The 24,962-nt window shown below is 50.2% G+C and overlaps 1 protein-coding gene across 14 annotated transcripts in view; it reads right to left on the bottom strand.

The window, feature by feature from the left end:
* Positions 1 to 328: 328 nt before the first annotated feature.
* Positions 329 to 24,962, bottom strand: part of BCOR (BCL6 corepressor) — a 118,972-nt gene continuing 94,338 nt past the window's right edge. For 8 of the 14 annotated variants that reach the window (XM_070784383.1, XM_070784379.1, XM_070784378.1 and 5 more), the window contains exons 3-16: positions 24,663 to 24,741; positions 20,896 to 23,739; positions 20,195 to 20,248; positions 19,537 to 19,723; positions 13,731 to 13,991; positions 13,081 to 13,425; positions 12,148 to 12,473; positions 11,608 to 11,862; positions 6,838 to 7,004; positions 5,584 to 5,729; positions 5,102 to 5,203; positions 4,745 to 4,901; positions 3,263 to 3,550; positions 329 to 474 (exon numbers count right to left, since the gene is read on the bottom strand). In XM_070784383.1, coding sequence (XP_070640484.1) covers positions 411 to 474; positions 3,263 to 3,550; positions 4,745 to 4,901; positions 5,102 to 5,203; positions 5,584 to 5,729; positions 6,838 to 7,004; positions 11,608 to 11,862; positions 12,148 to 12,473; positions 13,081 to 13,425; positions 13,731 to 13,991; positions 19,537 to 19,723; positions 20,195 to 20,248; positions 20,896 to 23,739; positions 24,663 to 24,741 — 5,275 coding nt within the window. In that variant the 3' untranslated portion in view covers positions 329 to 410. Of the gene's footprint in view, positions 475 to 2,384; positions 3,551 to 4,744; positions 4,902 to 5,101; positions 5,204 to 5,583; positions 5,730 to 6,837; positions 7,005 to 11,607; positions 11,863 to 12,147; positions 12,474 to 13,080; positions 13,426 to 13,730; positions 13,992 to 19,536; positions 19,724 to 20,194; positions 20,249 to 20,895; positions 23,740 to 24,662; positions 24,742 to 24,962 lie in introns of those variants that run through there. The other 6 variants (XM_070784387.1, XM_070784385.1, XM_070784388.1 and 3 more) reach the window with 6 other exon arrangements.

Below are 24,962 nucleotides of genomic sequence, written 5' to 3'. Positions count from 1 at the left end.
GACATCCAAACTTTTCTAGGCCACGGACAGCTCATTTCTACCTAGAATCAGTCAGTTCTTTAGCTGTTCTTCATCCACGGTTTCAAACACCTGATGTTTCTTACAGTAAGTGTTCTAACTTACCAATGGCTCCTCCACTGCATGAACCATACCTTAAATGTCTCCTAAACCAAGCCCATAACCTCCCCTGCACCCCTTAAACCTATGGCTCCCACCTATTTTCTTAATTAATAGAATGACCTTCATCCAGGAGAGAACCTCAGCTGGTCGCCAGCCCACCCTTTAACTCCAGCCCAAACGCAAATACAAAGAGCCAAATACCTTGGGGTTGTTATTCTTTGCTTTAATTTGGGCTCCTGGGGGCCCCTCGTTGCCTGTAATTCAGGCTCACCAGTCCTCTTTCATTTCAATCATTTCTGCAGGTCTCTTTTGCTTTGTGTGTGACCACTTCCACCTGCTGTCTGAGACGACTTCCTAAAAAACAAAAGTTCAGCAAAACTGTTAACAGGTTTTAACTTTTCGGGTGGGGAATGGGAGAAAGGGTTTGGTTTGGGATGACAAGAACCTCTATTTCTGAAACGTTGAGATTCTTTTTTTTTAAAAACAATCAAAGTGTATTTTTTCTGATCAAAAAAATAAATAATAGCACCCCTTTGGTGGCTCAGTGCAAAAGAATCCACTGGCCAATGCAGAAGACATGGGTTTGATCCCTGGGTCGGGTAGATCCCACATGCAACTAAGTAAGTCTGTGCGCCACAACTATTGAGCCTATGCTCTAGAGCTCAGGAGCTGAGAACACTGAGCTCACACACCACAACTACTGAAGCCCGCATTCTGTAGAGCCCATGCTCTGCAACGAGAGGCACCGAAGAAGCCCACACATTGCAATAAAGAGTAGTCCCTGCTCGTTGCAACTAGAGAAAGCCCACGCAGCAAGACCCAGCACAGCCAAAAATGAATTTTAAAATATGTATTTTTAAAACTAATAAATAAAGTGGATAAATCGAGAACACTGTTCTCTGATTTCCTTGTCTTCAAGATACATCCCAAACTTCATTTGGTACTCACCAACAATGGGCTCCTGATGTGAAGAACCAACTCATTGAAAAAGACCCTGATGCTGGGAAAGACTGAAGGTGGGAGGAGGAGAAGGGGGCAACAGAGGATGAGAAGGTTGGATGGCATCACCGACACAATGGACATGACTTTGAGTAAGCTCCAGGAGTTGGTGATGGACAGGGAAGCCTGGTGTGCTGCAGTCCATGGGGTCGAAGAGTCGGACACGACGGAGCGACTGAACAATGGGCTCTCATCTCACATCTGACAGTACTGCATTTCCCTGTTCCCACAAACGGCTCTTTCCCCACCTGCCAGGTCACAGAGCTTACAGGCCCCTTCCCCTCCATACATTAAGACCCCACTCAAGTACATCATCTCCATGGCCCCTTCCATCTGCTCTGCCTAGGTGTTCTCAGAGTTCACTATAAGACTGAAAACCACTAAGCATTCTGATCACAAATGGATTTGATACAAGGAATCTTTGGGAGGGCTGGAGGAATGTGTCAAGGATGACACCAGAAGCACTGGATTTAAGAACAGTCTATTGAGGTTGTCATCCAGGCATTACCACAATCACTACTGCATCCCATTACTCACAAAGCTAAAGACCCACTGTTGAAAGGCTGCAATCAGTCCAACTGTCCAACATGTCTCCTTAACCTTATCAGCAGCCTGTAGAGCAGGAAGACACCTCTCCCTCACTCTGCCTCCCAAACCTAACCACGATTCAGAATTCTAGCTGCAAGGGAGTCTAGTAATATTCAGGTTTCTAGCCTCTGCAATGAAGAAAGGAATTAAAAGATGCAGGACGGAAACTGAGTGCCAACTGATAGTACCCAACAGGAATACTGCTGTAAGAAGAGCGAGCAGGAGAATAGCAGAGTGGTCATAACTACAAGCCTTGACTATTGGGCCAAGCAGGTTTGGACTTGATGCTAAAATGTAACAGAAAAACATGAGGTCTGCAGGGAAAAGTGACATAATAAAAGCCCTGTTTCTGAAAAAATACCCCTAAAGATTAAGGGTTAGCCACGATGAAGCTTCTGTGGTCCATCAAGGTCAAAGGCAACGTAAATGTTTTCTAGGCCATCAGAGATCAGGTAGGATCTGAGAACCATCAAAATATATGTCTACGAATTGAGCAATCGGGATAGAACTTCAAATTGTCTTCTGAGTCTCACTTCCCTGAAATCTTCTAGTCTGTTTCAGTTCATAGAGACTATAAACTGTCCTAAAGTTATCTATAGGGAACAGACCATCAACAACACTTAAAAAAAAACCTGCCAACAGTAATGCTTTAGGAAAATACATAGGACACAAGGTACTTCAATTTTCTCCTTTCCTCAACAGGTTTATTGCCTTTTAAGAAAATTTTTGTAAAATATAAATACAAAGGCAGAGAATTTACTTACAAAGTTAAAACACAGGTTTCATACATAAACACACACTTCAGAAAATTTTAGTTTTATGTACAATTTCAAGCAACCTCAACATATTATGTTAGTTTTCAATATTTTACAGGGTACAGAAAAAAATAGCTCAAAGTCTTCTTTAAATAAGAGCATAAAATGTTTAAACATATAAACAATCCGGTTTGATGCGTGAAAACTAATTTCACAGCTTTTAAATTAGGATATAAAAGTTTCATACAATTAGTTGTTGTGTGTGGATATGGTTTGAATGTATATTACATACTACTGGATCACATCCAATAGCATTGACCTGGCCCGAGCAGGTACACTGTAAACAAAACATAAAGTTACAATATCGCCAAGTGCCTTCCCCGAATACAACCCCCCAAACCAACCACACGGTTCTGACCACACTCTCAACAGTTACAGCCTTTGTCATGGGAGCTTTACATGAAATTATGTCAAAGTGTGGAGCTCCTTTTCCTTGTTTTTTTTTTTCTCCTTAAAAAAGAAAAGAAACAAATGTTCTGAGTAAAAACAAACATATCCCAAAGCATGTGTGCACTGAAAAGTAAAGAAACATTTTTAACAACGTCATAAAAACTGACTTAAAAGTTTAAAAAGAAAAAACCTTATTTCTGAGTCCTTCCGACTGGAGTCATGTCTCTTATATAAAGAAGAGAGATTTTCTATGTAATAGTGTCCCTTCTTTACAGAAACCGTCGTATTATGACACATATGCACAAGGTAACACTATGCCACACTGTCCACGGCGGGCCCTGCGAGCTCACCAGTGGTCGTCCGGGCCCGTGTCGCTGGGGTGGAGCCACTCCATGGATGAGCCCAGCAGAGTCTGAAGCTCGTTCGTGAACTCCACCAGATCTAAGAGCTCCTTGCTTTCAGGATTAAAGGCTTCTAGGTCTTTGGAGCATGAGAATAAGAGGCTAGCTGACACTTGCCGGTAGAACTCAGCCTCCGCAATGGTGACAATTTCCACGTTTGGGAAATTGCAGCGAAATATGCGGGAGGACATTTTCAGTTTCTTGAGCACGTCTGAAAGCAATAGCCAGTTCCGAGGCCTGCACCAGAGAAAGGACAGTGGTTTGAGTTTTTGGCAAAATTAAAAGCTCTCCCAACTATGAACTGCCAGTCTCCCAGTGGTATAACAAGGGCCAGTTACTTCTGCTTTGATTACTTCGCTCACTCCACTTTTCACTAAGATCTACTTCTAGCGGCGAACTCTGGACCCATCTGCATGTATTAAGAGACGGTCTAGGACGGATCAGCCAATTTAGACCTAAGTGGGAGCAGCACCCATGAATGAGCCTCGTCACAGGCCGCCCTGGCACCTCTAGAACTGATGGACACATCCCAGGCAAAGGCTTGGTCCCTCAGCTCCAGCCACAACTCAGGTCACCCTGTCCAAGTGAGTCTCTGCCCACTTATCCCCCCCGGTTCTAGTCACAAGGGAAAACTAGTCTGTTAGTGAACCCAAGGCAAATGGCAAACACCTCTGTGATCTTTCCTCTCTTCCGACCCTCATGGAGAGAGCATGAGAAAGAGGCAAGGTTGCCTGTCTTTCCTTTCCTTTCCCCACACCTCCAACCTGCCCCTCAATGTTGCTGGGAGTGAGGCTTTCTCGAAGGAAGGGGATACAACCTTTCCCTGCTGTCCCTTGCCACGCTTCATGAGCTCTATTCCTAAGAGACCGTCAGCACGAGGACAGACGGACAGACACATTCCCAGGCTCATAGTCCAAGGAGGATGCTACTCCTTAAGCAGGGGCCAACACATGGCAGAGCAATGTCTCCTGGCGTGCTCACTCTGGAGGGCTGGGCACAGGGGCGCAGTGGCCTGACTAACGGGGCAAAACTCCATCTGACCCAGTCCGAGGATACAGAAGATCCCAGGTGCCACATAGGCTTTACCTAATCTTACACAAGGAGAGGCTACATCAGTGGACCTTGTGTGCCTTGGAAGGCCCCTACAGTGGTTCTTTGTGGGGGGGCTCCCAAGGAGGATCCTTTCCCCAAGACTGTAGTGACTGAAACTACAGTGAGCAATTCCAGCCACTGGCTCTTGTGTCCTTTGGGCTGTGGGGTGTATTACGATGAGGGCAGTTTGCTGGGATCCCCCACCCCAACCCACCCCTTTCCTGGCAAAATTCTACTGCAGTGTGTGAAGTTGGTGGACACTTGGTGAGGAATTCACTCACCCCCCCGACCCCCCGACCCTCATCTGCTGCTTCTCAGTCTCACGCTGGGCATGCTCACCCTTGAGCAACGGACACTTGGACATTATAACACGGCAAGAGGGGGCTTTCTGAGAACTCGAATTCAAACATGTCGCTGCAGGTGTCATTATCATCGTCCTCATCCTCTGGTCCAGGGGGGTTTGCTAAAACGTCATAACCACTTTCATCATCTGGTTCTAAGGGAGGGCAAACGAGAGAGAGAGGTGGGGATCAGTTAAGCCAGAGCAAGATTCCAGCTGTTCTCCAAACAGAAAGTCTTTCCCAAGCCAGCCCTGCTCATGGCACCCGCCCCAAGCCTTCATCCACACTAGAGAGAAAAGTTCTCTTAACTCCTGCACGTCCTTTCCACCCAACTGAAATGAATAAGGCTGCTCACCACACACAGAGCTGCCATAGAAATCCCAAGAGACATTGCTGTTGCTACTGCTGTTGGGGCTGCTGTCATCATCATCGCGACCCTGCAGGTCGTTTAAATAATCTGGAGAGAGAGAGGGAAACAAGGTTAACACCTGCTGGCTAGAGGCAAATGCTGGTGGAGGTCGGGAGAATCTCACGCTGGGGCTGGCAGGTTTATCTCCAGACAAGTCCCTCTGCGCACTCCTCCAGGTATCTAATTGTAAGCTGCATATGCATCTACCTGCCTTCCCGAGTGATAGTCCGTCTCACTGCACCTGCCTGCCAAACAAAAGCTAGGCCTGGCCAGCTCAGAATTCCCCAGCCATCCCATGCAACATTCAAGTATGTATCTGTTTGACAGACTAATGTTACGCCAACTTTCCCAGTAAGTGTAAAACGAGGTGGGGGGAGCCTGGCCCATCTAGATGCCTGAACCAGACCATTTCGTGATCTCTGTCATACCTGTTAAGAACTTTTCCATAAGTTCGCTGTGGGTCATTTTCATGATGGTTCTACCTGAGTACGTCGCCAGGGTGGGGTCAGCACCATAGGAGAGGAGCAAGCGGACAATTTCCAAGTGATCGTTCTCGACGGCATCGTGGAGAGGCCTAAGAGAGGCGCGGGGGATTGATTATACCTGTGGACATGATGTTCACCTCTAACGACACAAAGGCAAAATGGACTGTGTGTGGTCAAGCTGCTGTTTCACCAAGGAGGGGAGTGTACAGTCACTGCCATTCCACACGGGGAAAGTGAGGCACTGTGACTGGCCCACTGTCAAATGATGAATCACTCTATTATTATTTCTACACTTAACCCTTTATAGGACAGATGAAGAGACTATCTCAGGCCTAATTCTCAAATGCAAATCTCTCTTAATCCACTTAGCCTAAGGAGGAACTCAGGCCATGATGAAAACTTTCCCAATGAACTTAAATAGTGACAGACTGTAAGAAGATAACTTATGGGGCGGGGGGGGGAAACCCCAACATCATGGAAGCCAACATGACAAGCAATTATTTATACCATTAAAAAAAAAAAAGATTGCCATTTCTAAAAGAAACTAGGGGTAAAGTAGAACCTCTCCTGAAACCAACTTGGAGATCAATGATCAACCCTCTGGCTCAGAAGCAGTCGGCAGGCAGGGTGAGTTCTCCGGAGAGTCCAGAGTCCTTTCTGTGTCTATTGGGATTGGAAACACAACCCACAGTCCCATCTGGAAAGAATGCTTTTTGGAAACCATGAACCACCAAATACATTTCAGTTTTGCTCATTTTATGACTGTCAGGAAAGCCCTAGTGCCCCGCCTCCTGGTAGCATCCCAGGCACAACCCAGAAGATGCTTGGGCTGACTCAGACCTGGGACTCTGGCCAATAAACCAAGGTCAAGGAAAGAGTAGGGGGCCGGGGGTGTGGGTGACCACAGCAGATCCTCTGAAGCCACTGGCCCCGGCCCTGTCTGTACTCCAGGGACTTTCAACGCACGTGTACTTTAAATATGGTGATTGAACAGATGCTGGTAAAGAGTCTGGGGTCATAAAAGGCAACACCCCTGATTATCCATGCAGGTGCAACATTTCCAGGGATTTCTGTCCATGAGAGCATCACTAAGTTTTAAAATTCTATGTAAATTTGCCAGAAAGATGTCTGATTCCATCAGTGTGCTTACATGGTGCTCACACTCCATCTTTCCTCCTGGGGTTCCCCACCACTTACCTGGTCCCATCCTGGGCACTGCAGTTGACATCAGCGCCATATTCAAGGAGATGTCGTACAATATTGAGCCATCCCCTTGCACAAGCTTCATGCAGGGCACAGTAACCCGCGTTGTCTCGATGGTTCACATCACAAATCTTATTCTCCAGGCAGTACAAGACCACTTCCTGTGGGAAGAAAGTAGGGGATGCCATCAGACCACCACACAGTGAACCTTCCAAGGGTGGCCTTTCCATAGCTTGGCAGTGCCCACTTTCAAAAGCATACATCCTTGGATCTAACAGCTCACTGAAGTGCGGTGGGCGTCCTGGTGAGGGGGCAAAAACTTGTGGGAAGGGCTTGGAGATGCAGATAGTGTTGTCTAGGGCTCTGCTGCTCCAGCGGCCTGGCCCAGGGTAAGCTGCCCCTGAACTTCTCCCAAGCTTCCACAGGGCTGCTGAGAGGATCTGGTATGGCCCATACAGAGATGCCACGGCTGCTAACATCTTAGATGACACAAGGCCAAGTATAGACCATTCTCCCTTGACAGGTCCGTTCTGTCGGTGGCAATAGTTGACAACACATGTTTAAGCATTGATGACTGATGCTTAAAGAGAGCGGAAATCCGCTGAAGAACATCCCTCAGGTTAGAGAAGGAGGGACAGACACCCAGGTCAGCCACATCCTCACGCCCCCAGTGAAGACCCCAAATCAGAACCTGGGCCTCAAATGCTATTTGTATGTTCAATAGAATCAAACAGAAGCTTTCTCTATCCATCCTCAAGGAATGACACAAAATGCTCCAAATAACCCCGCCCTCTATTATGCCTCATTCCACCCCACAAACTACACATTTCAAGAAGCAAATAAAACGACTCTATCCTTCCCCCTTCCCCGAAGGAGTTCTGTGTCAAGAGTATGCATTAGAATCACTGTTATTAATCTTACTTCTTTGGTGTGTTAAAATATTAATATGAACTGCTCCCAGTTAGCAGAGTGGTAATTTATTCAATGTTTTATTACCTTGATTAAGAAAGTTTTCAAACACATCGAAAGCATTTTGCCACCAGAAAACATGTTATACTTGTTTTCTTCCAAGTCATGCCCAGCAGAGAGCTGTCAGGTTCTGAGAGCCAGGGGTAGGCGGAGTGTGCAGGCAGCCCAATGCTCAGTCCACTTGGTAAAGGGGGACGGGACGGGGTCAGAGCAGACCTTGTGACAACTCTTAAGTAACTCATCTGTGTAACCTAGAACAGGGTCCATTGTTAGGACCTTCAGAGGACATGCCAATCAAAGGTGACCACTCACTTGTGAGTGAACTTGCAAGTTCCATTTGTTTAGTCCATGAACCTAGTGGGCCATGCTGGTAAACCTGGCCATCGGTGAGGTCAATGTGGCAGCTCCCTTCTAAAACAAGGGGAGGAAGGGAAAAGGCACGCCCATGAAGGTGTTTCTTCGTTCAGATCCCAACCTGCCAGAAAGCCCACAATCCTCTGGGCTCCCGGGCCACCTATACTGAGCCCTGGTATCCAGGATACTGCATGAAGCTGCTGCTCCCTTAGCAGGCCCTCAGTAGCCAGACTCAAGTGGACGGCCGCAAGCTAATGGAGCTGTGTGCCCCAGTCAGGGAGAGGCCCCGTCACGTGGCTCCAGATCAGGTCTGAACGCCACCAACTGTTGTGTACAGATCAGTTTACCCCAGGTCCTGGCGGCCTGCCTGGGTCCTACCAGCACGGGGTTTATTTACTCTGACAATCATGGCCTTCACCTGGAAACCTTCATTGCTACCAGGGCCAATTCAAGGGGACCTAGAAATGAAAGGCCATCAAAGCTGACAGGTAAGTCAAATCTCTGTTCCTGGAGGACATCAGCCAAGGTAGCAGGAGCCCCACGGCCCAGTCTGACCTAACTCAACCATGTTGATGCTGCTATTTACACAGTGCTTCTCGTTGCCCCAGATAAGGACATCTTCCGTCATCCCACGGGAACCCAGGAGATGTCAGGAAAGGAAGATAGTACTATCCTCATTGAACACTTAAGAGAAATTGAGGCCCAGAGAAATTAAACCCCAAGTTCAATTAACATGAACTACTAGACCTATAATTCAAATCTTTAGTATCTGGTTGGCTGGCAAGATTCAAAAGGCCCAAGGGATGCAATCTATCCATGATGAGCATCCCACAGGCCATCTCTATTGGGGTCAGTGGGCTAACCACACTCTCCTAGCTGGGAGGGAGTTGGTCTCTAAACGGATGGCAACCACCGTTACCAACAGAGAGAAAGGTGACGAGGTCAGGCAAGTCTGTCTGCCCAACACATCTCTTGGTTTATTTTCTCTGCTAGAAATGGGAGTGTTTGAAGGGCAGCCCACCCATTTCCAAACAAAATCCAACTGTTTTTGTTGGACAACTCTCTGTTAAGCGGCTATAAGCTGAACGCCATTAACCGCAAAATGTAACCATAAAGGCCATAAACCCGACATTGTTAATTAATTAAATGCCTCATTAACTTTTTTAAAAACATGATTTATTCAATTCATAGAAAATTTAACCATTACCACTAAGCGCACACGCATGGGGTTGCACGTTGGCATTTTAGCCTAAGAAGCAGAAGCCTTTTTCTGGAGAGGGAAAGGTTTGAGGTCTCTGGCCACGCAAGTAATCTTTTGCAAGCAGATCTGAAGCCAGAGCATGTTTCTAAACTTCCAGAACCAGATCATTTTGACATAAAGCTCAGATTGCCTTTACTGCACATGGTATAAGCAGAAAATCACCAACAATGAATGGTGAAGACAGAACTTCAGGAAAACCCTCCCCAAGTGCGTTCAAAGCACACCTTTATTTGGTTAAGTAAACTATCTTTCAATGTTAAAAGGTTTAAATTGTCAAATCTCCCAACTGGGCCATCACCCCAACATTTAACATTCTGCCTAGAGAAACCCCAGGAAGTTGGATAAAAAAGTTAAAAGCATTCATCTACAAGTCACAATGATCAGTATCAAAACTGGTGATAATCAGTGTATAACCTACATGTTGAAATGTATATTTGAAGAAAACCAAGTCTGACCACAAACATCCCCATGGCCTCCTGTGTACAATCGAAGGCCAGGTAGGCTAAAAAACGTATGGATCAAGTGCCCCTCGGTCCAGACCTCAGAGTCACCAAACCAAAATGGAAACTTTCTTAAAGGACCAACAAGGGTCTCTTGAAGTCTCTGGTCCCAACGGGAGACTGGTGGGAATGATGCCAAGTAGGCTCCCTACCCTACCCCCATACCAGGAGTATATGCTCTCAACCACAACTAGTACTGAGCAAACACTTGGCACATGGGGCCCAGCTTAGGGTTGTGTGCAACAGCCACTCTGTCCTCCTAGGTGCTGTTCTCTGCTCTTGGGAAAACCACTTGGGTGCTCCTTGGACTTCATCTTAAAGTAACTGCGTGAACCACCAGAAAGCTCTCTCTAGCTAATGGAGAGGTCTCCAAAGACATGTAGATATAACAGCAGCACATTCAAGCCTTGCACTAAGCATAGGTGCTTCCAACTTCCCACCCACAGTCATGCCTTGGGGGGCTGAGTGGGCACATCTCCAAGGGCTTAGGGCATTATGGACAAGGGGACAGGGGTTCCACAGAGCTGGCTGGGGGTGTAGGAGCTGGAGGTGGGGGAGCCAGGGTTCCTGGCCCGCATGGGTCCTGCCACCCCAATGCTAGTCCACACCTCCACGTGCTTGGCCTGCTGAGCCGCATTTTACTGTGACCATTCAACTCCCAGAGAGCTGATGCCAGCTTGAAAAAATGCCTCTGCCCTGTGGGCTATTACATCACAATTGCAGCTGACAAGTGCGGTGGGGGAGGCGCACAGGGCAGAAGGAGTCATCTATCTCACAGAGGTTCTAAACTGTAAAAAGGGCAATTCCAATGTGAACCAGTCTTGGTGAGGAGCGTGGTGGGGGAGGGTGGGCTGTGGAGCCAGACTGTAGACTGCCAGTATCAGTTAACCCCTCTGAGGCTCAGTCTCCTCATCTGGAAGTGGGCTAGTCCTAGCTACTGCCACGTGAAGATGCCTCCCTTACAAGGGTGAAGGGAGTTACTGTGGATCACACAAGCTTAGAAAGATATCAGTTACCTTTCTATCTATATTGCTCTGGCAGTAGAGGCCATGGTTGTCATCAGCTGTGCCAGGTTTGGGTTGGGATACAGCGGTGTGGACCAGGAGTCCTGGTTAAGGACCAAACCTCCTTTACCCTCAGCCCTGGGCTCCAGTACCCTCTCTCAAAGAGACCCCTCAGGTCTGCCCCATCACCACCCCTACTCTGCACAGACATTTCCCGCTGTTACCCCACGGTGGGGGGGGGGGGGGGGGAGGGGGGGCGGGCATCACTCTGCCTCCAAACAGCGCAGCAGCCAAAAGTAGAGTTAATAACTTCTCTACCCCTTGCTAATCAGAATCCAAAAGGGCTCATTAAAATTCCCCTAGTCGCCAAGCCCTGGGTTAGGTCAGATTTTATATCAGAGATAAGTGAGCCAGACTGGAAGATGCCGAAGCAGCCTACCTGCCTGAACACGAAGCAAACATCAGAGAAGCCTTTCTTTTCACACCGCGACTGAACAAGCCACCAAAGAGCCAGCAGCGTGAGCGGGGGCTAACGCAAACATCCCATTGGAACACCCAGCCCAGCCCCCAACGTGGAGGAGAGTTGGGCTCTGAGGTTCCACCCTCCGCCCCCGCCAATGGGGCCCCCACCCCCGGAGCGGCAGCCGGTATCCAGCACACCCACGAGGATGCTCACCTCGTAGCCCAGCCGGGCAGCCCGCTGCAGGAGCGTCTCGCCTGCATTCTTATTGACAATAAGCCTCCGCGCTTCTGGTGGCATCGGGCGGGACTGGGTGGCCTCCGGCGGAGAGCTTGAACAGGGCAGCTGTGACGTCTGCGAAACTGGTAGCAGTGGTTGCAAACGGTCCAGCGGCTTCTGGTCTTGCTTGGCCGGTGACAGATCATAGTCAGAACTGGGCTCGGGCCGCTTTCGGAATCTCCGGACGGTCACCTACCAAGAAAGCGGGCAGCGCACACATTGTGGGATGTCCTTCCGCCATAGCGCTTTCCCCCTCCTCTTTTGTGTGGGTGTGGGGGGGGGGGCGGGGAGAAGGGGTTGTGTTTCTACTAGCCGGAAACTTTAGCACCACCCAGGATACAGGCCCCCTAGGACAGGGCAGTGACATTTTGGGGGAGGGTGTTCAGGAAAAGGAAACCTTTGTCCCCGGAAGCGGAGAAGCGGGCAGGCAGGATGCACTGGCACGACCCAGGGGGGAGTGCCGGGGGCAAGAGGTACCTTGCCATCGGCATTCTCCACGTAGTAGTCCCCTGGCAGCGGCAAGCTCCGCCTGGGCTCCTGCGGGATCAAATGCTTGGTTTTGCACAGTCGCTTCCCGGATGGTTTCTCGCTGTTGTCGGGGTATCTCTGCAGCAGGGAGGCAGCCTGGCAATCCTCCTCTTCGTCCGTGCACAGCACATCTGTCTTCTGGCTTTCTTTAATTTTCTGCTGTTTGGCAGGCAGCCTCGAGCCTGCCGTACAGCTTGGCTGACTCTGCTTTCTGCCGGTTAAATTGGTGGATGAAAAGCTCCTCATGGGCGGAGAGCCGGAGAACACAGGCAAACCTAAATCCGGAGGGGGCGGGGGGGGGGTGGGGGGGGGGCAGGCGGGCGGGAGGCAGGGGGTGGGGAGAGAAAAAGCAGGCGTTACACAGTTGTAGCCGGTGCGGAAAGAAAAGCCCATTGTTATCACTGATCACTGGAGTGGCTTCAGTTTTTAAAGATATACCAATTATGTTTTCAAAGCATTAATATTTTAATTATCCCACATTCAAACGCCAAATGGCAAGTTGTTTCAAAGGGCCTGGACAGGGGTGCAGAAGCCAGCCCTTCCTGCTCTCCAGCCCCCACCCATAGGGGGCCTTGGGTACTTGGGACGTGGAGACTGGGGACTGCCTGAGCCTGGAGTGAGGGGTCACCCAGGGCCTCCCTTCTTTGCCCATCCATGAGGCGGGTGAGGTGCAGCCCAGGAAATGGAGCTCCCTCCTCACGGTATATTCGAGAAGGAAGTGTGGACGCTGAAAGGACCTCATGGAGAGAACTCCCCACCTGCCACATGCTACTCCGTCAACTTGGATGGAGCTCAGGTCTCCTCCAGGGCCCTTTCCCACAGAGGGCAGGTGACCCAACCTCCAGGAGCCCCTCCCACCCCCCCAAAACAACCCGTGCATACCTTGTTCACTGTCACTGGATTTGAGGGACTCTTCCGACCAGGTTCTGTTGCCTTTGGCTTCTGCCCTTTTCCTGCCAGGTTTCTCTTCAGAGATGTTATTGCCCTGGGCGGCAACCTCAGGCTGAGCTGCCTGGGTCACTTCCTTCCTGCCCTGCCGGCCAGGTTTGCTCTCTGCTGCCGACACCTGCTGCTCCCACCGTTCTCTAAGGTGCAGCAAGTGGCGTTGCTTTTTGGGATGGAGCCCTGTTAATTCAATGCACACCTTCAGGTTGGTCAGCTCACTATAATGTGGGTCTTCTAAGTGGTTAGAGGAACTGTTTGTCATTTCCCTCTCAGGCCAGTCATCTAATGGAGAAATAACTATAAATTAATCAAAAAGCCCCCTGGGGCGGGGAAGAAACTGTCTTATACATCACTGCCGGGGTGGGGGAGGGGAGGGGTGTGGTCACTGTGGAACTTGTCACCAAGTCTCGGGAGGGGGGCCTATTTGCCTTTGGTCATCTTTGGGCTCCTGTACCTGGCTTGGGACGGGGGAGGTGTGAGTGGGTTGCCCCAGGGCTCCAAGGTGGGACTGGAACCTTCCATTGCTCCACCCCCGGACTTTACTTCCCCTGGGTGCCCTGTGGGGCCGGCAGCCGGGCCAAGCTCACCTTTGGAGACCCGTCTTCGCTTGGCTTTCAGCAGCGGGTCCTCAGGGAGCTCTTCCACAGTGGTCTCAGTGTGGCTGCTGTCCCCTGAGACCTTGCGCTTTCTGTCCGCCCGGAGGGTGGGGCTGTTCGGCATGTCTGGGGTGACCTGGTCGGCGGAGGGATCGCTCACCGGCTGCCGATCCAGGAAGTATTTCTCCACGGAAACATCTTTGTCGTCTGGGGCTTCAAAGGGGTCGTGTTTGCTTCCGGCACTATAATCGCCTGTCGGGGCGGGCAGGGAGAACAACAGGGAAGGAAGGAACAGAGGTCACGAGGCAGGCAGGGTTGGGGAGCCGGCGCGATCCCTACGCGTCGGATCCCTACGCCCGAGGTAATCTGCTACCAACAGACCCTCCCCTTTGGAGACTGGGGGCCTCCCGTGCTGGAAGCACAAGACCCTCGGAAAGACCATGTCCCAAAGGAAGGGCACCTGAAGATACTCGGCCCAGAAAATGAGGGGTGTGGGACACTCACTACTGCCCTTCTCCGTGTCCATAGTTGAGGTCGGAGAAAGTCAAGATGAGGCATCAATATCACTCTTCTATAAGCACATGAGAGAACTGCCTGCCAGCCACCTCCCAGTTGGTCAACTTTGATGGCACTCAGGTCCCCTCCTGGACCTTTACCAACTGCGAGTAGGTGAGCCCGCAGCAAGCTTAAGCCAGGGCTGAGCTACCCGTCTCTATGGAAACAGCTGCTGAGGTCATTATTTTGAAATAAAAGGACGACGTAATAAAAAGACCAAATGTCCCCCAAATGCCACACCCACAGGGACAGAACCAATGTTCACTTGGGTCAGCAGGGGCAAGGGTGAAGAGAACAGGGCAAGAATGGTGGGAGGCTTGGAGACCAAGGGAGGAGGAAGCCTGGCAAAGCCAAAGGCAAGGCTTCCTGTTGTATGTACAAAGGTGAAGGGCAGTTTCAAAGAACTCAACCAGATCTCTACAAGTTCCTGTGCCCTCTTTCCACAACCACTGGGGGGAAAAGCATTTCACTGCCACCAACGGGGCGGGGGGGGGGGGGAGCCGCGCGCACACGGGGCACTCCTCCATGTTCCAAAGACTAGACTCCACCCCCTTCACTGGGGGCTGAACCGCTCACACCCCAGCCCTGCCTGCTTCGGCTCCTTCCACTCAATCTAGCACCACTTGGGGCTTTTCTTCCAATCATCCCAGCCTCACATCACTCCTCACTTTTGCTCCAGCCAAAGAACAGTTTGATTGCATTGCTGATCGTATTTTTTCCTAGCATGCAAATAATTCCATAATGATTGTGTTCCCCTAAGATGACCCTGACCATCACCCCGGGGTGGGGGGTGGGTTGGTATGACTTTGGTATTTCCGTTAACACCTAAGCTATGCTCCTTGAGCACATCTTTTAGATGAAATCATAGACACACTCTTCATGTTCCCATATATAACACTTCTGCCCAGCTGGCTAGCCCCCTAATCAACCTCTCTTGCGCGGGCATTCTCAGCATTTAATGGCAGTCAGTTGTGGGGACAAATTTCACCCCGGCCTTGGCTAGCCTGGCCTGTGTTCTCAATGCTGGAACCCATTGATCTTTTCTCCAAGGGCATCCCAAGGTGGGACAGCTCCCCGTCTACCCTTGCCAAGGGATGGTGGAATCACCTCAACTGCTTGGGTCTCCTGTCATGGCAGCAGGAAAAATCCCAGACTCCTGGCCTGTGCTCATGGGGGATATAGTCCAGATCACTGAGGGCCTGGGAAGAGGGTGTGCTACAACTCTCACCTTGGCTGCTTTGTGACCCTCTGAACCACTCTGGCAGGAACAGCACCTCTTTACAACTTGGCCCCCTTCAGTTGTAAAGTGGGAGTGTTACTGCAAGCCTCCTCCTGTGGGTGGGCTTCAGAAACACAAGGAAAGGCTGGAAAAATTCCTTTAACCAAAAGATGCCAAGATTTTCAGAGCAGACTGAATTTCAGGCCTGAAATGTATGCTATCTTAAGAGGTGAGCCCTCCTGGTTACACCACTGGACTTCTCTGGTCCAATCAGCCTTTCCTAAAAGCCCCATGGAAGAAGACCCATGGAGAAGTGTAACGGCTACTTTACGAACCCCCATGTCCAATTTTAAAGTTCATTCAAAGTGAGTTCCCCCCCACCTACTTTAGCTAGGAAAGATGGTTCCAACTCGGTGGTTTGGAAGGAGAGGTAACTGGGTGATGTCAGCGAATGCCGTCAGTGTGGGGCCCTGCCCATCTGAGATGTCCCCAATCACGTGAAGAAGCTGTCTACCCTCAGTGTTTCTGATTCCACTTTCACCTACTACATTTTAACCCTGTATCTGTAACAGTCTCAATCCATCTAGGGAGGCATCTGGCTCAGGGAGAAGGTTTTCCATCTAAGTTTTCACCCTCAAGGCCAGCTACCTTCATTAACAGTGAAATTACTTTATATCTTTGGCTACAAAAGGCCAGTATTTCTTGCCCATAGAAAACCACTTGGGGGATCTATGATGACAGCTTCTCAGGTGTGGGCAGGCAGTGACCGTGGAAGCTCTTCCTTCTGTTCCTCGAAGAGTAAGTGCACCCCAATGAGTCAGACCCTTCCTGGGGGCTCCTCTAGGCTTCCCATCTGGTAAAAGCTGCCTGGGTGCAGAGGGCACCCCTTCACTCACCAGGACCAAGAGTGCGCCACACACATGCCCACCATACCCACTCAGCTAGGGAGGGCGCTCCTGCACCTGACCTTCCCAATGGTCCTTGTCCCCAGGGACCCCATGATAATGTCCGTGGTTCCTCATCCTGGACTATTACTCAGGAAATTTCCACTGCTCAAATCAGGGCTCACTGAAATCATCCCCCCACGCACATCGCTTAGTTGCTTTCTTCCCCATTAGGTGAGAGGATCTTTCCCCAAATAGGTCCATCCAGTCTCCCTCTCCCAGTGCCCGAGTCTTTCAGGGCAAAGATCTCAATTCTTCTCAGTTAAGGCCCCGCAAGACCTTATGCTAGTGTGACCCTACCCAGGCCAATAATAACCCTGAAGAACCCTGAAGGACATCCAGCCTGACTGGCCAAGATACCCATGGCCACCACCTATGGGGGAAGAGACTCTTGTGTCACCTGGAGCTTTTCAATCACTGTTCTAACCACAGGACTACACAGGACCCAGAGGATGACCCTTGAGGGTAAAGGAGATGGACAGAGAGATACATGGGGATCCCAACCATCAGGCTTGGCCATCACTGCTACTTTTGGTCCTCCTAAAAGTGGGAAGCCATGGGCCCTTGGTCACCCAGTCTAAGCAGGTGTGAACATGGCTGTGTTGTTTGAGGTTTAACACTTGCTCCCTGCAGTGTGGTCATATGACTCACAACACATATATCCCATAATTTATCATGGTTGTGCCATAGCATCACCTCAGAGAAGCATCACCATAGCAACATTTACAAGTCACCGTGGCAACAAAGCACCCTCACCATTGAGGAGCCATGCCCGGTGAGGCCTAAACAAGGTGGGAGGGCTCTGAGATGTTGGAGGGCTCCCCACAATTGAAATCCCCTTCTCTGCAGCTTAAGTATAGCACTGCCAGTAAAGGCTAACCTTGTTAAAACTTACACCCTCTACAGAGGAAGCCTAGGGAATCTCTGTTTCAAATTAGTTTACAAATGTGCAGATGCTCATATGGAAGAGAAGTTCCCTGAGCTAAGAAGTTTCATGAAGCCCCTTGACTGAGGTTTCCTCCAGTTTCTGGCCAGGCACTGCAGGCGGTCATTTCAAGTTCGAGAACGAAGGGGCCAATACCTCCTTGTCCCACCCCATTTTCAAATGTCACTGAGGGTTCCTAGCGATAATGAACTTCCCAGTTTGAGGAACCTCCAAACTCATTTGGTGAACTTCCAAAATAAAATTGAACTCAGCCACCCCTGCGATCATAAAGAACAGTGATCATAACAAATGAAAATCCTGGCCATTGTATTTTCAAGTTAATTCACTTTTTTTTTGAACAAGCCACTTGCAAGCCCCACCATCTTAGAAGCACCTGGTCACTCGCGGGGGAGGCTACTTCAGGAGGGGGAAGGCAGACAGAGACGTCTGGACCTCTCATGACCCCAGCCCATCCCAGCTCCCACATGCTCACTCTGTGGCTCTCAACCACACTGACACCCATTAGAAGGACCCTCTGAGCCAGCATGGGCTCAAGATAAGACGGTTCAAGGACAGGAAGGCCCATTAATTTCCAGTTGAATGGACTGAACACCTGCTGTGCTGTGGATTCGGAGGCGGCAGTAAGGACAATGGCTCCTTTAATTAGGTGAACCTTCTCAACCGACTACAAACCACAAGTCTCCAGAAGGCAAACGGAGCTCCTCACCTTCCCCAACCCTCCTCCTGCCCTCCCATGGTGGCAGTGATTCAATGACTCACTGGACCATGTCCTGGGTGCTCCAAGAAGAAACCCACGCCCTGAGCTCAGAGTGGGTAGTCGGGGGTGGGGGGTTGGTGAGGTGGCTTTCCAAATCAACTGGGGCTCAGGCCCTGCTCCCCACCAGCCTCGTCTTGAGGCTCAGCAGGCAAGATGGGGAAAGACACATTAACTTCTCTGGGAAGAAGGCTGGAGTAAAGCCACGGAGATGTGAGGGGTACTGGCCACCTTGGGTCTGGCCATGTTGCTGGAAAAAAGGGCAAGAAGACTCAAGCGAGCTAACTTCCTGCTCCCTTCCTCCAGCTTCCCTCACCATCCCCCCAGAACAGGCAGACCCCGCTTCCCCTCCCTAGAGAAGCACCCTTCGAGACCATGCAGAACCAGCCGGTCCTGGTGTGGCTCACCCAGAATCCTGGCCCGGAGATCCATGGCTGGCAAGGATGGCTAGACAGACCCGTTCTCTGAGCAGCTGCCACCCAAATGTCAAGCCACCGGAAGCGTATTGCTTCCTCTCAACTCCCTCAGCGCTGGGAGCTGAATCACCCCGTTCCCACCAAGGACCCAGACCTTCCAAATGTGCCCACCATCCCCAACCGTCCTGTCTCAGGAGGATTTTGCACCCACCCTGTCCTCGATGTTCACCTCATGCCCTCATTCACCATCACTGGTGAGGTCTGTGGGGTCCGGAGTGGGCTGCAGGCCCCAAGCACGCACACTGAAGAAAACAGGGAAAGACCTCCACTGGCCGCCAACACACCTCCTGAGCTCAGGAAGTTGACAATACATCCCGAAGTCAACCCCAGTGGAGGAGCAGTGGTTGGGACAGCAGTGACCCAAGGCAAGCCCTAGCTTTCTCTCCAATTCTGCCTGCATTAACATAAGACACCCCCTGTCTAGTGGGGTGTGATAAACATGTTTATCCCATGCCCTTGGAGTGTGCTGTCAACTCCTAATGGCTGCAAACAAACCTGCCACAGAAAATAACTATGCTCATCTTGCTGGTGCCTTCATCAGCCCTCATCCCATTTTAGCAAAACTTCTGCTTTTGGAGAGAGAAGACGAGGACGTTCCATTTCCTACTAGAGGAGACCATTGCTATGGAAGGTCTGGCTCTGGCTGCAAGTGTCATTCATTCCACTGCTACCAAAAACCCATACCCCTACCTGCTATAAAATATTTGCTGCGCTTGAGGTCTTGCATCGCCATTCCTCTGCTCTATTATATTACATTGTCATTAACTACGGGACCAGTGTTTCTCTGGAAAAGGAGACACATCCCAGGAAACAATGTCTCACACATGCCTCATGTATAAAACAGCCAAATCGCCCTGTTCTCACCAACATGGCACAACACACAAGCCACTGGGGTTCACTTACATCTCTCACTGTTGTTGTGGTCGGCAATGGCCTCCTCCAGGGCGACCGACTTTGGCTTTTTGTCCTGACTTCCTTTCAACCTTTCCCAGTCAGTGGGGCTGAATTTGCACACCTCGGAGTCCTTGGTTGGGGGGTGGCCACCTTCTCGCTCTTTCATCTCCAACTCTGAGAAGCGCATCATTGCACGCTAGGAAGAGAATGGAGATGAAAAAAAAACAAACACCTTACCATCAAAGCTACTTCATTGGCCTTACCTTAAAGGAAAGTATTTTCCAAGAAAAGTTTGCCCAAAACCAACCACACTTTATGATACAACTGAGATATTTTAAAAGTTAATGATACAAATATAAGAGTGTCTATATGTTAAGCAGTCACACACTCTGTATTCATAAAGCCATATGTGTGTAGAGATATATGCGGTGTGTATGTAGAGCCATACATACACTGGCATAGAGACAGACATTCTCTTTCGAAGGTAAATAAAACAAAACAAACACAACGCAAAGAAAGCAAAACAAAAAACACAACAGAAAAGAAAACAAATGCACAATGAATAAAGACGACCATGGCCCACAAACTTCCCTTTGTATATTTGGAAATGAAATTTAACTCAAAAAGTTTATGTAAGATTCTAGTAATAAAAATTTGAAGAACTGACCTCACAGTAAGCAGCGGGTAGACATAAAATACTGTCCTCTTGTAATCCTTCCATCTATGTAATTAAAATGGGCACTCAATGGATCATTTAGATAACTTCATCCATTTTTATAAGCATAAACCAATTTTTTTCTTAACATTGCAAAACAATTTGGCTTTATTTAGCTTTTAATTAAAAGTAAAATATCTTAAGGAAATTCCTAGACAACATCTATCATTCACTAGCAAGTTAAATACATACTCTATCCCTTTAATCGAGGTTTTTTTGTTGTTTTTTCTTTTTTTGGTGAAAGAAAAACTGCACAAATCTCACAGACATGCGGCGGCTACACACCTCCACCAAGTATCACGTAAGGCATTCTAAGCAGTGCTGTTAGATTTATTTGTTAACGTACAGTAAAGTAACGGCAGAGAAATCAAAGCAATTGATACGTCAATGTCATGCAGTATTTTAGACATCCTCTAAAACTTCCGTTATCAGCATTCAAGTGGAGTTTGCTTAAAATCCACAAGAATCCACTTATGTTCCCTTACTGGATACATTTCAAAAAATTATATTATCATAAACTTCATTAATCAAATCTGCCCGGTGTCCTGCTCTAGTACCCCCGCCCCCTTCCTCTTTGAACATTAAAAAAAATAAACAAAACAAAAAAAAACTGACAACTGGTCAGGCTCCTGCAATTTGGGTGGGGGGCTCACCTGCAATGCCCGCTGCTCCCGGCTGAGCTGACTGGAATCGGCATACAGTTCGGTAGTGACGCACTTGAACCGGTCACCCACGTAACCAGCAGAGTTGGCGATTCTCTTTGCCAGCTTAGATGGCTTTGGTTTCAGAACTTTGCCATCAGTTGATTCTGCCTCATCGGCTCCATCTTTGGTATAGGTGGGGGTGGCGTCCACGCTCGGTGGGGCACCGCCCACGCAAAATGGTTTGGGTTCCTCTTGGGTTTTCCCGAAAGTGACCGCAGGGCCATCGCTCCCCGGGGTCGGCTCCAGGAACGGAGTGGAGACCGGCATTGCCAGATTCTCCTTGTTGGTTCCCGCTGGAACATTCTCCTTGCTTAAGTTGAAAACTGACTGGCCTGGAGCCTGTTTGAAAGCATAGGCGTCGTGGAAGTCATTGATGCGCCCCAGCTCGTCTCTGAGGGTGACGAAATCCCGGTGGGGCTGCAGGGCCGGCTCAGCTGGGGGTTTGCTGGGCTCAGTGCTCTGGCCGACACTCTCAGCTGTGAAGCCGGGTTTGGATGTGTTGGCTTCAGTCTTCGCGTCGGGCTCTTCCCGGAGGAGGTCTACATAGACAAGCTTGTCACTCTTAACAACGGTCTTCCCTTGATTCCAGCTAGGGCTGGGCTTGAGGTTCTTGTCCGTGGTGACTTCTGGATGTAACTTGGTGCCACTAGCTTCGAGTATCTCGGAAAACCTGTTTCGGAGGCTTGGGTCCTCGTAGCGGGCCCTCTCATGGGACCGGGACCTCCTCTCTGGTTTCTCCTCTTTAGTGATCTCAATGGGTGTGTGAGGTATCAACATGGGATGCACCATGCCCAACCCCAGCGCGTCCTGGTAGGTCACGAACTCCGGCCGGCCTGTGGGCAGCCCGTAGGGCAGTCCAGGCTTTGGGGCGAGGTGCCCAGGAAAGAGACTGCCGCTGGGCAACAACACCGGGTGAGGGTAGACAGGGCCTTTGCCATGCAAGGAGAGGGGACTTAAGGCAATGCCTTCGGGTGCTGGGTAAGGGAGGTAACTCCTGGGGTAGGGAATTGGTGGGGACCTGAACGCCTCATTTGGAGAGAGAAATATCGAGCTTGGTGGGAGCCCGTTCTCATTTGCTTTGAAGCTTGGCTCTGGGTTGCTGGCTTTGGCGCCCTTGCTGCCGGTGCTGCCGCTGTGCTTGGCAGGCGTGGTCGGGGGCTGGCCCACGTGCTGGATGACAGACGGTGTGGTGTCCACGGAGCCCCTGCTGGTCTTGCTGCCATCAGCAGTGGCGTTTGGGGCTGGAGATGCAGAGGCTGGGCGGCCGGCACTGGACACTGAGCCGGACACATTAGTGACCACGGTGTCGGTGGCGCCCATGCGGGGACACGAAGAACTGCGCTGCTGCGGGAGGGCCCAGTCCAAGGCCTTGTTCTTCAGCGGCAGGCCTTTGCCATTGTTCTCTTCGTTAGGACTTGGCCCAGGCACCACCCAGGACGAGGGAGCCGTGCTAATGATCTCAGATCTATAGATAGCACAGCCGTTTCCTGGAGGAGATAGTGTTTCTTTCGGAATCTCACTTCCGGAGAGCACTAGGCCACTTCCAGCTCTGCTGTGAACCAGGACGGTGGGTGCCATCTTCTTCATGTGGTCAGCTTTGGAAGTGTCTACATCCACCACTTTAGAAGACAAGTCTAGTGGCTTATCGGTGACGTCTTTGGTAACCGTCTGCTTCTCCAACAGAGGAGGTGAGCTGCCATCCTTTCTGTCCTGACCCGCTGTTTTCCGAGTGTGCCCAGGAACTGGCTGGGCGCTTTCGGCTCCTTCTGGAGCCTTTGGATACTTGCTGCTGCAGAGCCTGGCTGCGGGAAACTCGCTGCTGACCGTCATGTATGGCTTTGACAGGGTGACAGAGGGTGAGGTGGAGATCCGGGCATAGTGCTTGTGGAATTCAGAGTAGGTGTCCGCAGTAGGCTGGGAGGGAAGGTGGACTCGGGGTGAAGGCCGAGGCGAGGGGGGCAACAGGAGAGCCGTGTCCCCTGGCAGGCCGCTGGTGACCGCCTTGGCGGAGGGCACCCTAGGCTGTTTACTGTTCTGGATGTGGGGGTATGAGTGAGAATCGACCGGGTTCCCAGGACTAACACCCATCTTCCAGGGCAGGCTTTTGTCTGTGCAGTGGACCAGAGGCGGGATGGCTGGAGAAGCGGAAGGCGTCGAGAGCCTCATGGGGGAAGCCAGGGACGATGGGATGTGGGGACTGACGTAGTGAGGTGGCGGCAGGTAGAGAAATCGCTCCCCGTTGGTGCAGACTGGCGAATATAGCGGCTGGGCCAGGCCATACGACTGCTGAGGTAGCAAGGCCTTGTACATGTTCAGGGAATACTTATTTGGCGAGTCAAGGAAAGGGTAGATGGCTGGCGTGGCCCCCTCCATGTAGGGATTGACCCAGGGTAGCCGCAGGTAACTAGCACCATTGATGTTGAGCGGGCTCTGTTTGTCACTGGCAGGCCTGTCTAAGCCCAGAGTTTCTGCCGTGGGGACAGCACTTTTTTGTATTCCTGGTGGTGTTTTGTATATAGCACTGAAGCCATTCGGAGGCTTTCCAGAGACAGCGGAGGCCTCCACCGTCTCGGGTGTATTCGGTTTGAACTGCATCTCTGGGGTTCTTTCGGAAGAAAACCCCAGACCGCCTAGAGTGGTTGTGGCAGCCTCCCGCCCTTTCTCTGAGCCCAGTCCACACAAGCTAGAATAGACGATGTTTCCGGGAACACGCAGTCCTTCCCGGATCAGGCCAGTGCGGTCCATGCTCAGCGCTGCCAGGCCATCGATCCGATGGGCCGTGGTTGCATCCACCTTCATACAAGAAGAACATGGGTGTTACCAAGGATGTGCCTCCAAAGCAGCCCATCCCAAAGAGAAACCACAGACTAGCTCAGTAGGATATCAGCCTCAAGATCTGAGCGGAAAGGGTTAAAAAAGCAAGGCTTCACAAGGTCCGTGGCCCCCTCCCCCCTTATCCAGCACCCTCCTCTGCCTGCCTTCTCACCTTTGTCCGACTAGTATCCTGGAAGCACATAAAATGATCCCTTTAGACTTGAGGCCCTTGCATTAATTCAGTCATCTATTAACTCTGGAAAATCCACCTTCTCAGCAAAAATTCTTCGCTGCAACTGAGGTGGTACCAACTCCACTGCTCTCAGCACCGACCTTGTGGGGTACAGATCTCAGACTCACCCTCCCTGGGTCCAGTCAGGATGGGGTGGGGTGATGTTCACTGGGGCTTTCCCAGATGTGTGGAGGCATTATTTAACATAATAAAAAAACCCCAATCTTTCAGGGGGACAGCAAGGAACAGAAGACTTGAGCTGTCTCATTTCGAATCAATAAAGAGGCCATGGGTCAAACTGCAGTTGTGTCTTTCGACTTCTTCTCTCTGGTGTCTGAAGATGGCTCTGTTTCATATTTTACTGGGAAGGTAAATCCTCAGGGTCTACTTGGAGGCTAGAAATTTATCCAGCTGGGAGCGCCGGTGGGGCACATAGCTTATCAAGGAAAAGGTGGTACGGATCCCACCAGTCACCAGGATATTAGGGCATAAATGGCAAGCGCAGCCAAGAAAGCAAGCCAGGAAGAAACTGGGTGAAGCCTTGTCCCACTGCCTAGGCTTTCTCCAGCAGCCCCCCAAAGGCCCTTTAATGGTATGCAAATGAATGCACGATTGATTACAGATCACTGATACTCAGATAGCACATCAACAGAAGCCATTAATCTCTTACCACGTTGTGGTTCAAGGGATTTTCTTCCCTTAGTTCCAGTCTGGCCTTTGAAGCGTCACCATCATTTACGGGAATTTTCCTATTTAAAAGGACATACCAACTTCATGAAAACATTCCTCATTTAATGTATCTTTCATAGATTACCCCGGAACAGGCCAGTTTCTAAAAACTCTTTTTTCCCAACTGCCCTTAAAAAAACCAAAAATTCCTCCCCCATGGCCCATATTGAAAGTTATCCCCAAATGGTGATTTAATCGAACTGGGAAAAAAACCAAAGCAAGGCAAGGGAACGGGGATGCG

Source organism: Bos indicus, chromosome X (assembly GCF_029378745.1).
Source record: "Bos indicus isolate NIAB-ARS_2022 breed Sahiwal x Tharparkar chromosome X, NIAB-ARS_B.indTharparkar_mat_pri_1.0, whole genome shotgun sequence".
Lineage (NCBI taxonomy): Eukaryota > Metazoa > Chordata > Mammalia > Artiodactyla > Bovidae > Bos > Bos indicus.
The sequence above is the reverse complement of the archived record's forward strand: the minus strand, read 5'-3'. Positions and strand labels throughout refer to the sequence as shown.